Source organism: Bison bison, unplaced genomic scaffold, assembly GCF_000754665.1.
Source record: "Bison bison bison isolate TAMUID 2011002044 unplaced genomic scaffold, Bison_UMD1.0 scf7180017864196, whole genome shotgun sequence".
In the NCBI taxonomy this organism is placed as follows: domain Eukaryota; kingdom Metazoa; phylum Chordata; class Mammalia; order Artiodactyla; family Bovidae; genus Bison; species Bison bison.
Window position 1 is genome coordinate 2,667,558 of NW_011494768.1, and position 13,555 is coordinate 2,681,112.

The 13,555-nt window shown below is 39.0% G+C and overlaps 1 protein-coding gene across 2 annotated transcripts in view; it reads left to right on the forward strand.

Annotated features, from left to right (window-relative positions):
• The window catches only part of TASP1 (taspase, threonine aspartase, 1), a 265,061-nt gene that overhangs the window by 81,569 nt on the left and 169,937 nt on the right, over positions 1–13,555 (forward strand). For both annotated transcript variants that reach the window (XM_010844151.1, XM_010844152.1), the window contains exon 8: positions 4,436–4,542. In XM_010844151.1, coding sequence (XP_010842453.1) covers positions 4,436–4,542 — 107 coding nt within the window. The remainder of the gene's footprint in view (positions 1–4,435; positions 4,543–13,555) is intronic.

Consider the following 13,555-nt stretch of genomic DNA (forward strand, 5'->3'; position numbering starts at 1 on the left):
ACGCACTCAATATGCCAGCAAATTTGGAAAACTCAGCAGTGGCCACAGGACTGGAAAAGGTCAGTTTTCATTCCAGTCCCAAAGAAAGGCAATGCCAAAGAATGCTCAAACTACTGCACAATTGCACTCATTTCACACGCTAGTAAAGTAATGCTCAAAACTCTCCAAGCCAGGCTTCAGCAACATGTGAACCGTGAACTTCCAGATGTTCAAGCTGGATTTAGAAAAGGCAGAGGAACCAGAGATCAAATTGCCAACATCCACTGGATCATGGAAAAAGCAAGAGAGTTCCAGAAAAACATCTATTTTTGCTTTATTGACTATGCCAAAGCCTTTGAGTGTGTGGATCACAATAAACTGTGGAAAATTCTTCAAGAGATGGAAATACCAGACCACCTGACCTACCTCTTGAGAAACATATATGCAGGTCAGGAAGCAGCAGTTAGAACTGGACATGGAACAACAGACTGGTTCCAAATAGGAAAAGGAGTACTTCAAGGCTGTATCATGAGAAATGCTGGAAGAATGGAAGAAGCACAGGCTGGAATCAAGATTGCCAGGAGAAATATCAATAACCTCAGATATGCAGATGACACCACCCTTAGGCAAAAAGTGAAGAGGAAGTAAAAAGCCTCCTGATGAAAGTGAAAGAGGAGAGTGAAAAAGTTGGCTTAAAGCTCAACATTCAAAAAACTAAAATCATGGCATCTGGTCCCATCACTTCATGGGAAATAGATGGGGAAACAGTGGAAACAGTGGCTGACTTTATTTTTCTGGGCTCCAAAATCACTGCGGATGATGATTGCAGCCATGAAATTAAAAGACACTTACCTGGAAGGAAAGTTATGACCAACCTAGAGAGCATATTAAAAGGCAGAGACATTACTTTGTCAACCAAGGTCCATCTAGTCAAGCCTATGATTTTTCCAGTAGTCATGTATGGATGTGAGATCTGGACTGTGAAGAAAGCTGAGTGCCGAAGTATTGATGCTTTTGAACTGTGGTGTTGGAGAAGACTCTTGAGAGTCCCTTGGACTGCAAGGAGATCCTACCAGTCCATTCTAAATGAGATCAGTCCTTGGTGTTCATTGGAAGGATGATGCTGAAGCCGAAACTCCAATACTTTGGCCACCTCATGCGAAGAGTTGACTCATTGGAAAAGACCCTGATGCTGGAAGGGATTGGGGGTAGGAGGAGAAGGGGACGACAGAGGATGAGATGGCTGGATGGCATCACCACCTCGATGGACATGAGTTTGAGTGAAATCCGGGAGTTCGTGATGGATAGGGATGCCTGGAATGCTGTTATTCATGGGGTCATCAAGAGTCAAAGATGACTGAGCAACTGAACTGAGGTGAATGGTAAAGTCCAAGAGAGTTTACGCCCAGGGGGACTTCCAGTGTCTCTGTCCCTGTGGTGAGCCCTTGCCAACGCACACCTCCACAGGAGGCCTTCCAACACTACGCGTAGTTTGTTCAGTCTCCTTTAGGTTACTGCTCCTCTACCCTGGGCCTTGGTGCTTGCAAAATTTTGATTGTGCTCTCCAAGACTGAAGTCTCTGTTTCCCTCAGTCCTCTGGAAGGCCTGTAATCAAAACCCTGCTGGCCCTCAAGGTCAGATTCCTTGGTGATTCTCAGTCCCCTCGGTGGATCCCCAGGCTGGGAAGCCTGACGTGGGGTTCAGAACCTTCACCTCAGTGTGACAACTTCTTTGGTATTATTGTTCTCCAGTTTGTGGGTCACCCACCCAGCGGGTATGGGATTTGATTTTATCATGATTGCAACCATCTGTCTCTGGCTTCTTCTTTGTCTTTTGATTTGGGGCATCTTTTTCGGTAGGTTCCAGCATCTTCCTGTTGTTTAACAGCTAGTTGAAGTTTTGGTGCTCTTGCAGGAGGAGATACGTGTTTGTCCTTCTTCTGCACCATCTTGACCTGGAAGCCCATCAGTGAACCATCTTTTTGGTGGATTCTGGCTTTGATCACATTCAATGTAAAATACTCCGAAGTTAAAAAAAAAATAAAATTAAGGTCTTTCTCAAAAAGACTGATATAAAAAGACTGATATTTATGTCTCATGTGTGATGGTTTAATCTTTTTGGACTTCTTTGTTTAGATTTTATATGTTTAAATTGTTATTATATGATTTCAGTTTTGTGTGTAGTGTGAGGTAGGAATTTACTTGTACTATTTCCCCCAAATAGGTAACATATTGTGCCAAGAAAGTTTACTGAGTAACATGTAGATTTCCAACTGGTATGAAATATCAGTGTTATTCTCAAATTCTCTTAGAATATACATGAATGTGTTTGTAAACTTATTGGTCATTTCCATTACCCTTTTTTTTTTGAGGGGGGTGGGAATCCATTATTACAGTATTGTTCTTAGACTTTGTTTTGAGGGCAGCTCTGGTTCCTTTTCCACCTAATTTTCCTAACATTTGTTTTTCCTTATTTAACATTCTCTTGTTTAATCCTAAAAGTGATATGTTAGAGGATCTTTGTTATTTTTCCACTGTTATTGTGATTAATTTACATCAATTTGGAGGAAATTAATATGTACTTAAAAGTACGATGAAACTCTATTCATTTTTTAATTAGTCAGTTTTCATTTATATTTGCCTGCACATATACCCTTTCCTTTGCATTTAATCCCCCACCTGTCTCCATACCTTTTTTTTTGTCTTTGAGCTTTCACTTTGTATTATTTTGTCTGTTACTGAAGCACACCCTTTAGTATTCTCATTAGTATAGGGTCTGGCCAGTGATGAATTTGTTCATTCCTGTTCACCTGAAGCTACTTTTATTTCACTTTAATTTTTGAAAGTGAATTTTACTGGATATGGTGTTCTGGATGAGCAGGTATTTCAGCACATTGAGGAGAGCCGTTTTGCCTAAATGCAGTTGGTCTTGGATTAGAGGGTAGGGTTGGGTTTGCTTGGTTCTAGCCTAGCCTTCCTGTGGGGGATCCCTCCTCTGGATTGGACTTATGGCTGTCCTTCATGTTGTGGAATCAAATTCAACTGCGCTAGTTTTAGCCAATGCTAAAAAGCCCTTAGTTTATCCCCAGAAAAGCTTGATATTTTTAATAAGTTTTTGTTTTAATGCTTTTAAGGTGGTAATTTTCATGTTTTATCCAGTATTTTTGATAATATTTGATGGGAGAAATTCTCTTAATAATTTAGTCTGCTATTATCAGAAAACTTTGTATTCTTTCCAATGTTATATTCCAGTTTGTAATTCTCTCATCAGGTGAATCTAATTGTTTAAATCTGTATGTTAAATTTTAAAATTCCAATTATTGTATTTTTTTTTTTTTTTACGAAGTTCTGTTTGGTTCTTCCTCAAGTCTGTCTGGACATTTTATCATCTATTGTTCCTTAGTTATACATTCAATATCTTCTTATGTCTATGAGCATAAACATATTTTATACTCTGTGTATGACTGATTATTCCAGTATGTGAAGTCTTCATAGGTTGGATTACACTTTCTAATGTTTGGCTGATTTTTATTTTTCATTTGGTGTGATTTATTTCTCATTCATTTTATGATTTTTTTTTTTAAACGATGGGCTCATGTTAATTAGAACATGTAAATTCTTTGAGGAAAAACGCAGGTTTTTCCAGGGAGTATTTGCATTTGTGTTTAATGAGTCTTTGAAGTATTACCTCACCAAAATCATTTGTTTTTTGTTTGTTTTTTCCAGGGCACATAAGTAATATGAAATCTCTTAATTCTGTCTGAATTTTAAAATATTTTAAAATATTTTAATGTTATATGTATCTGTATTTTTTCCTTATAATTCCAATTGTTCTTCTCTAAGCAGAAGCCCATGCTCACCCTGTTTGGATGTGTGCTTGCGTGCAGATACACACACACACACACACACACACACACACACACACTAGATCTCCACATCCTGAAACAGCCAAGTGTAACATGACTTTTCTTCTCATATTTATAGCCAAGTCTGCTTATGGTTATAGCCAAGTCAACTTACAAGTTCCCTAATCTTTGTGTATTGTTGTGTTTTCTAGTTCTTCCTTTCATCAGGTATATCACCCTTTGGGTTTCCCCTTCTTATGTGGATGATCTGTGATATGGTTTCTCCTGCTGCACTGTCCCAGTGTCTTTTGTCTTCTATGCACAGAGCCCTTCAAAATCAGAGTTGGCTGTGGCATGCATTAGCAGACACTGCTGGAGAGCATCTACCTTCAGAATGCACTTCCCTCTCTGGATTTGACCTTTTCCTTAATTTTTAATCTTAGGTTATTTCTTTTTTTATTCTCCTCTCACCTCAGTGTACCTTGAAAAGGCGTATAAAACCCTTTATCCAACATTCTTAAGGATTTTGTCTTGAGAAGGCTCTTCAGGATACCTTGTCTACCCCACTGCCCTAATATTTTTCAAATGTTATTTTTAATGTTTCTTTTATAGGATTCAGTTTAGCTGCTTTTAAAAGAAACAAGAGGAAACTAGAGCTGGCAGAAAGGGTGGAAACAGATTTCATTCAACTAAAGAAAAGAAGACAATCAAGTGAAAAGGTCAGGAGGTGTTTGAAATATTAATAACTAATGTATCATAATGATATATTTAGCTTGCATTTAGATATATAAGTTCCAGAATAGTATGACCCGGTAGAAATATAATGCATGCCACATATGTACTTTTCAAGTTTTCCGTAGCTACATTTAAAAAAGTAAAAAGAAACAGGTAAAATTAATTTTAATATTTATTTCATTTAAACCAATGAACCCAAAAGTTGCTTTAAAAACATTAACCAATGAGAAAATTATTAGCGATCTATTCTATTTTCTTTTTTCGGTATTGTCTTCAAAAGTAGTGTATATTTTACACTTACAGCACGTCTCAATTGTGACACTAAATTTTCATTCGAAATATTTGATCTGTATTTAATATCATAAAATTAATAGTTGATAAGGTAGGTTTATATAACAGGTTACATTACAAGCATACTTAAAACTTTCCAATAATTGAATATCTGTTATAAAATTAAAGTTAATTAAAATGTAATAAAATTAAAAATCTAACTTCTTATTTGTCCTCCCCATATTTTTAAGCACTCAGTAGCTCTGTGTGGCTCCTGGCCACTGTTTTGGCCATTGCAGCTCTGGGTGAAAATGGCTGTTCAGGGGATGGAGTGTTAGAGGGAAATGTGTGTATTGGATTCATGTAGGTTTCTTTGCATATTCTAATTGCATGTGTGTTTCTTGTTCTTAAACATTTTTTGTTTGCATTTCACGCATTTGTGTGCCATCATGAGTCCATGTGTGGCATTTATTAGGTGTTTTAGGGAATGGAAACAAGAGCTGTAACAGTCTTCCCCACCTATGGCTTCAAGGTCAGTCAGCACCCAGTTCCTGATCTCATGTCACGTCAGCATTTGATAAACTTGGAATCTCAGTATTCTTTTTTGATTAGCCCTTCTGTAATCGCTTATATACTGACTTACACTTTCTGTTATAGCTGTGTGTGGTTTACTCACGTATGAATGCATACGAAATTGTCTCTCTTAGTGAGAGATAGGTTTTACCAAGTTCTTTCAGGCTGCTATGTGGAGAAAGGGGAGGCCGGAACAGAAGTGAGGAGACTAGGTGCACAATTTTTATAGTTGGGAGATGATAGTGACTTGGACCATGGATGATGGAGATGGAGAGAGGTGACTACATCCAGGATATATTGTAAGGGTTCCTACAAAGGGCAGAAATTACCGGTGTCTGAAAGATTGGTGAGAGAGAGAGGGGATTTAAAGGTTTTAGTTTTAGTCCTTTGGGTATTGACATTTCTTAAGGTGAGGGGAGTTAGAGAAAGTATGATTTCATGGTGATAGAGGTGGGAAGTGGAGAAAAAGAACTTTCTTAGTCCATATCCCCTTAACAGACTCACATTAACCAATACTTTTTATTTTCACCATAAACATATTATCGGATGCCAAAGTACCCTAAGCCCCCAAAGCTAATAGACCTCTTTTAGTGTGCATTGTTCCTCTACCCTCTTCAGTTGAATTTTGTGCCACTAAGAGTCTCATTATGCTCTTGTTTTCTATTGCTGTAGTTACATAGTTCTTTGAGTCTCCTGTAAACTGATGAATCAGTTCAGTTCAGTTCAGTTCAGTCGCTCAGTCGTGTCCAACTCTTTGCAACCCCATGAATCACAGCATGCCAGGCCTCCCTGTCCATCACCAACTCCCGGAGTTCACTCAAACTCATGTCCATCGAGTCGGTGATGCCATCCAGCCATCCCATCCTTTGTCATCCCCTTCTCTTCCTGCCCCCAATCCCTCCCAGCATCAGGGTCTTTTCCAGTGAGTCAACTGTTCGCATGAGGTGGCCAAAGTACTGGAGTTTCAGCTTTAGCATCAGTCCTTCCAATGAACACCCAGGATTGATCTCCTTTAGAATGGACTGGTTGGATCTCCTTGCAGTTCAAGGGACTTTCAAGACTCTTCTCCAGTACCACACTTCAAAAGCATCAGTTCTTCGGCACTCAGCTTTCTTCACAGTCCAACTCTCACATCCACACATGACCACTGGAAAAACCATAGCTTTGACTAGATGGACCTTTGTTGGCAAAGTAATATCTCTGCTTTTCAATATGCTATCTAGGTTGGTCATTGAGCTTAAAAAGAGAGTTGTCTGCTTGAGAATCAAAAGGGTTGTTTGTTTGAAAACTAATTTGAAAAAGCAGAGTGGGTCTGTAAAAATAGAATTATTTTTGCCATAGAATTAAGTTGGGGCAAGTCAGTTATAAAAGATTGAGAAAAATCATAAAAATCTAGAAGCTTTCTGTATTCAGAGTGTGTTGTTAAATGTCTTTATATTCTTGTTCTATTTTAGATAAAATTTGAAATCATAGGACAATCCAGGGTGTTATAGAAAGATGATATGGAACATTTATATGTGGGCTTACATCCAGAGAATGGGCTTTGGTCTTATGTTAAAAAGATTGGCTAGTGAATGAATGAATTGGTTTTGTGTATTAATTAAGAAAGGATGTATTTATAATATGTGTCCTTTTTCATGATTCTGTAAGTACAGAGGATATTACCCAGAGGATAATCAATTTTTGAAAACTTTAAACAGCCACTCATCAACCTGGTTAGGAGGATTTCCAATGAAAAGCTTGATGTGGTAGCAGGAGACACTGACTGTGGAGTTGGTTGTATGCATCTGAAGCTTAGGGGTAGGTCAGGAGGGAGTTTCTCATTTGGAAATTATTGGCATAAAAGGAATATAAATCCATGTGGCCAGATGAGCTCACTGAGGAGTGAGTGAAGTTAGAGGTCTGAAAACTGAACCCGGGCCAGACTGACATGTCTATGTTGGGAGGAGAAGAAACCAATGAAAGAAAAAGATGGAGCAGCCAGTGGGGTAGAAGGGCCCCCAGGAGAGAGCGGCCAGGAAGCAGAGAGCAGCTCAGAGCCAGTCGTCACCAGGTGAGATGCTGCTGAGAAACAGGAGGCGGGCGGAGGCCGGGCCTGTGGACTCAGGACCTGGTGACTGCGGACCCGGGTGAGGACGGTCTCCCTAGCGTGGAGGACTGTAGACCTGCTGCCGAGGCGCCATCCGGAGAACACAGTGGAGATAATGCTTTCAAGAAGTTTTGCTGTGGAGTTGGAAGCGGGGTCGAGACACTTTACTGTTTTCAGTGACCTTCTGAGAATTCAGTGATAATTTCACCTATGAAGTCTCCGTTTACTTATTTTTAAAATAGCGATATTTAAAATAGAAAATAGTGATATTCTGCTTCTGTGGCTGTTAGGAGAAACAGAAATGTCAAGAGATGATCACGTGCTTGGTGATGGTCGCTCACGGAGGCCTCATCATCTTGCCTTTGCCGTTGTTTGCCTTCGTCTTTAATGTTGCTCCGCCGGAAGAGAAAGAAAGCTGCTCCGCAAGGCGGAGTCTTGCCGTGGAGAAGGGAGGGTGCTAAGGGATGCTGGCCGTGGTGGGTACACAGCTGGAGTTCAGGCATGATTCAGATGGCATGGTTTAGACACCTGAAATGACAGGAAAATGTTTTCAGTATTCAGAATGTTTAAACTTTAAGAAGCACTGTGTTTTGACATTGACCTACAAAAATGACTCTGACCGAGCTTCTGTCTTTAGGGAAGGGTGCTGGCCACAGGTTTTGTCTTACAGATGTGTGCTGCGTAACCTTGGCAGAGGTGATAAAAATGCTCCCAGAAAGAACAGGCTACCAGATAAGGAGCCAGTGGAGCAGGAAATTACAATTTTTGAGAGGAAGTATAGCAACTTTTTAGAGATGTGACGGGAAAGGGCAAATAGCTGTTTTCTAAATTGACCTGTGTTTAGTTTATCACTGCCTGTTCTGTGTGTATAGATTCCACACCGTTTTGGTTAGCCAGCATTGACTAAGGCCCAGCACTACTGCGTGTTGTGGCTACATAAAAGAAGCTGTGAGCTGGGTATATAAACATAATGAGAAGAATAGGGTTTTTGGTAACTTTGCTAATGTTCACTTCCTTGGTTATTCAGTGTTGGAGGACGTAAATATTCTCTTGAAAGGAGTATACAGTAGAATAAATATTTTTAAGCCTGATAAAAAAGGAAATAAATTTGGAGATTTTTGTTGCATTGATATTTCTCTTTTTTCTTAAAAAGGTGACTGATTGTCCAGACCTTGTCAAAGTACTAATTATTTTGTTGTTGTTCAGTCAGTCGTGTCCGATTCTTTGCGACCCCATGGACAGTACTAATAGAAATCAGAGTTAAAGCAAGAAGAATATTTCATTAGCTTGCTACCTCAATCAGAGTATTTTTATTTTCCTTAGTCTCTGACCGTCTACACTTAGATTTGACTTAGTTTAAAATAAGAATGGTTAATCACTGGGATGCTTTTGACTGCAAACAACAGAAAACCTGACAGTGACTTAGGAAATGCATATTTGTCCCCCTGCTCCCTGGCGTATAAAAAATTTCGAAGTGGGTGGGTTGCAAGCTTTCGTGAGCTCAGGCTTCTAGTGATTCTGGAGCCAACATATCTGGGATTTCTCTTGGGCCTTTTCTCTCACGCCTCTTGCCTTATGGGTGGAATATGGTTTCTTTAATTTGAGGTGTCACGTCTGCATTGAAGGTGAGAAAGTGAGACCGTGGAGGGTGGGGAAGGGGAGACTGGTGCCAGATGTGTCTGTCACCTTTCTATCTGGGATGCAAAGGTTTTCCAGGCTCCCTCTCAATGGAGTCCTCTTTAGTTATTTATTTTGGTCACATGACTATTCCCAGCTGCAAAAGAGCCTAAGAAATTGAGTGGATTTTCCTAATTACTCTCTCTCAGCTCATGACTTATCTTCCCAACAAAATAGTTCTTTCCTTGTCAAAGGAAGGGGAGGAGAGTGGTTATTAGGTAGGTAATTTATAGTGCATAGTGTGAACGGAGAACTTACTTTTGTCATTTTTCTCCCCACAATTAATATGTCCCTTGTTGCTGCAAACCAATACTGGCGTAAGCTGCTAATCTACCCATAAATCAAATAAAACCCATTTTGTTTTCAGTTTCAGAATACATGGGTTTATGATATAATATTAAAAAATGAGGAATAAATTCTGAGTAATTGTCTTAATAATTGGTATCTCTGTTTCATCCATGCTTTTTTTGTGTGTGACTTAGCGGGGAAAACATGCTGGAGAAGGAGGAGATTATTATTTACCTGCAGTGCTGTTAATATAGAGGGAGTAATTGTTTGCTGTCTGTTCCACTCCCCTCTCTGGGTAGGCCCAGCTGCTCTGGATTTTCTCTTACCCACTTCTTTCCCTTGCAGTGTATACAGGCAGTCCACACTTTGCATGATAGTGCTGGACCATGAAAACGACCATGCAAACCAAGATCGTACAAGGGATTTTAATGGCAAAAGTTACACTTGTTCCGTGACCTTTAAACATTTTTGTCAAAACATTAAAAATTCTTTTATTGTTGGTTATAAATGCATAGAGAAATAAGCAGAAAATTAAAATGAATATTTATTTAGTACACTAATTAAAACATCAGAATTAGAGGTTTTTTTTTTTCTGTATAAAAAATTCATTATCAAGAGTAGTTTAAACAATGCTTGCCTTCCTGTCATATAACTTACAGCGTGGAGTGAGTATCTGATTATGTCATGGTGAACTGTCAAACTCCCTTTGAATTTTGGATCTGCTTTCACCATTTTATCTTTTGCTGTTTCCATGTTATAAGTGATCCCTCAGTTCCTTTAATGTCAAATTTTTTCCAAGTGTTACTTCCTCTGTGACATCTTGATCCTTGCTGTTACAACTACATTCCTTATTTATATTGACCAATTTGTCTTCACTGAGTTCCTCTGAGTGTAGATCTAAAGTCTCTTGAATGGTGACAGTGTCTAAAATTCCCATGGTCAACTATTTCTTCTGTAACTTTGTTTATTTTTTATTGGAATTTCACTTCCAGCATTATCACTGCTTCTTTGGTTCACTTTCATCTTGTTTGTATAGTGTCCTTTTTAGATTGTCAATTTTTAAAAAAATGGCTGCTGCTGCTGCTGCTGCTAAGTCGCTTCAGTCATGTCCGATTCTGTGCGACCCCATAGATGGCAGCCCACCAGGCTCCCCCGTCCCTGGGATTCTCCAGGCAAGAACACTGGAGTGGGTTGCCATTTCCTTCTCCAATGCATGAAAGTGAAAAGTGAAAGTGAAGTTGCTCAGTTGTGTCTGACTCTTAGCGACCCCATGGACTGCAGCCCACCAGCTCCTCCGTCCTTGGGATTTTCCAGGCAGGAGTACTGGAGTGGGGTGCCATTGCCTTCTCCAAAAAAAATGGCATGTGGATTTATCACTGGGAAACAAGGAGGCAGCACAACTACACACTTCGCTGTCTATCAGGACAGGCTTTGAATAAAATGACACGATTGGTTACTGATAATGATGGACGACTATGTAGTTAACAGTGATCTTTGGACTGAAGAGCTAGTAGTGAAGTTTATACTTTATGCAATTACTCACAGTTACTATACCGTGTAATTGAAATTTGAACCATGTTGTTGAGCGACTGACATTATTTAATTGAGCTGTGATAACACATTGTCTGTGTCGAAACCAGAACTGTTGGCCCTGTGGGGTCTCCTTCAGCCTGAGTCCAGCACTCACGGTGGCCTTTAGTGTGTGCCTCTGTCCTTTGTGGCTCCCACGCACTGCGTCTGATTCTCCCCTGGCAGTGTTGCCTTGGACTCATTGTTAGAATGTGGATCCATAATTCTTGTGGTATATGTGATGAAGTGATGACATGTTTTAAATTTATCTTTTGTTTTGATACAAAAAGTAAAAGGTAATGGTGTTAGCATCAATCTTAGCATTTTTGAAAAAGGAAACTTTCTTTTGGAATGAGTGCTTAACTCATTGACCAATAGCAGCTCTTAGCTGGAGCTACCGGACTGACTGAATTGTTACATAACCTTGTTATATAAGGGAAGGAGGTGTTACCAAGAGGAGAAATCCATAGGTTGGGAAAACAAATAGACTCAGTGCCCAGGATAGTCTACATTTCATAAATATCAGTTTCAAACAGCTAGCCCTGGATGTTACTAGAAGGGGCTCTTTCATTCTTAGAGTATTAAAAGAGGTTGGGGGTATTGTTTGATCTCAACATTTTTGATGTTTCAAGCCTTTTTTTTCCCCTTTCATTTTTCACAAGCATATTGTGGAAATAGTTTCCATGTCTTTTCCTTTAATAACAGATTTTACAGTTGAATGTACATGGAATTCTTTGCCTCCTCCCATCACTTTTACAAATAATTTAAGTTTTCAATTAATTTCATAATTTTTAGGTAAAGCAGTACTTGTGTAGGGTGGGGAAATGATAGACAATCAGACCCTTCCCATTATGTGAGTATCCTTCATTCTTCTGTTTCCAATGAATGAGTTTAGAAAGGCTTGAATGCTTTTGTACAGCGTTGTGTGTTCAAAACCACTCTAAAGAGATGCTACAACTTTTAATTTTGTGTTCTTTAGCCACCACATAGGGACATCAAATTGGCCACATGTTTCAGACAGGAAATGTTGGGCCTTGCTTTGTGCGCTTCATATAAATATATTCTATTCTTTTGAAGTATATTGTGGGTAACATTTTTCCCTTTTATCCACCATCTTGAAATTATTATGTAAACGCTTAACTGTATCATACTAAATCACTGTATTTTTTGGGTGAGAGGTAGGTTAAGATCAAAGAAAATAAATGCATGAAAAACAACATATTTTCCTCAGATTGCTCTATTTGTACTTGTGTACGTGTCTGTGTATTATGTGTGCAGGGAAGGAGTAATTATTCTTTTGCAGAAATTTGCTTGATCTGGTGTCCTACAGTGTCTCTCAAGAAGATGGTTAATGCGTAGATACATGAGTAAATAGAAGTAAGAAACTCCTTTGCCTTCTCTTTTACATAAAGAAGTATACTTCATATATTTAATTTTTTTCTATAAACCTATAAATTCATCCTGTGGAGTGATTATCTTCCATTTGAAATTATTTCTTTGAATTGTAAGTAACATATTAAAATTTATATTTTCCTGTCCAAAGATGGAGAAGCTCTATACAGTCAGCAAAAACAAGACCAGGAGCTGTGTCTCAGCCCATGAACTCCTTATTGCCAAATTCAGACTTAAATTGAAGAAAGTAGGGAAAACCACTAGACCATTCAGGTATGACCTAAATCAAATCCCTTATGATTCTACAGTGGAAGTGAGAAATAGATTTAAGGGCCTAGATCTGATAGATAGAGTGCCTGATGAACGATGGAATGAGGTTCATGACATTGTACAGGAGACAGGGATCAAGACCATTCCCATAGAAAAGAAATGCAAAAAAGCAAAATGGCTGTCTGGGGAGGCCTTACAAATAGTTGTGAAAAGAAGAGAAGGGAAAAGCAAAGGAGAAAAGAAAAGATATAAACATCTGAATTCAGAGTTCCAAAGAATAGCAAGAAGAGATAAGAAAGCCTTCTTCAGAATGGGAAAGACTAGAGATCTCTTCAAGAAAATCAGAGATACCAAAAGAACATTTCATGCAAAGATGAGCTCGATAAAGGACAGAAATGGTATGGACTTAACAGAAGTAGAAGATATTAAGAAGAGATGGCAAGAATACACAGAAGAACTGTACAAAAAAGATCTTCACGACCCAGATAATCACGATGGTGTGATCACTGACCTACAGCCAGACATCCTGGAATATGAAGTAAAGTGGGCTTTGGAAAGCATCACTACCAACAAAGCTACTGGAGGTGATGGAATTCTAGTTGAGCTATTCCAAATCCTGAAAGATGATGCTGTGAAAGTGCTGCACTCAATATGCCAGCAAATTTGGAAAACTCAGCAGTGGCCACAGGACTGGAAGAGGTCAGTTTTCATTCCAATCCCAAAGAAAGGCAATGCCAAAGAATGCTCAAACTACCGCACAATTGCACTCATCTCACATGCTAGTAAAGTAATGCTCAAAATTCTCCAAGCCAGGCTTCAGCAATATGTGAACCGTGAACTTCCTGATGTTCAAGCTGGATTTAGAAAAG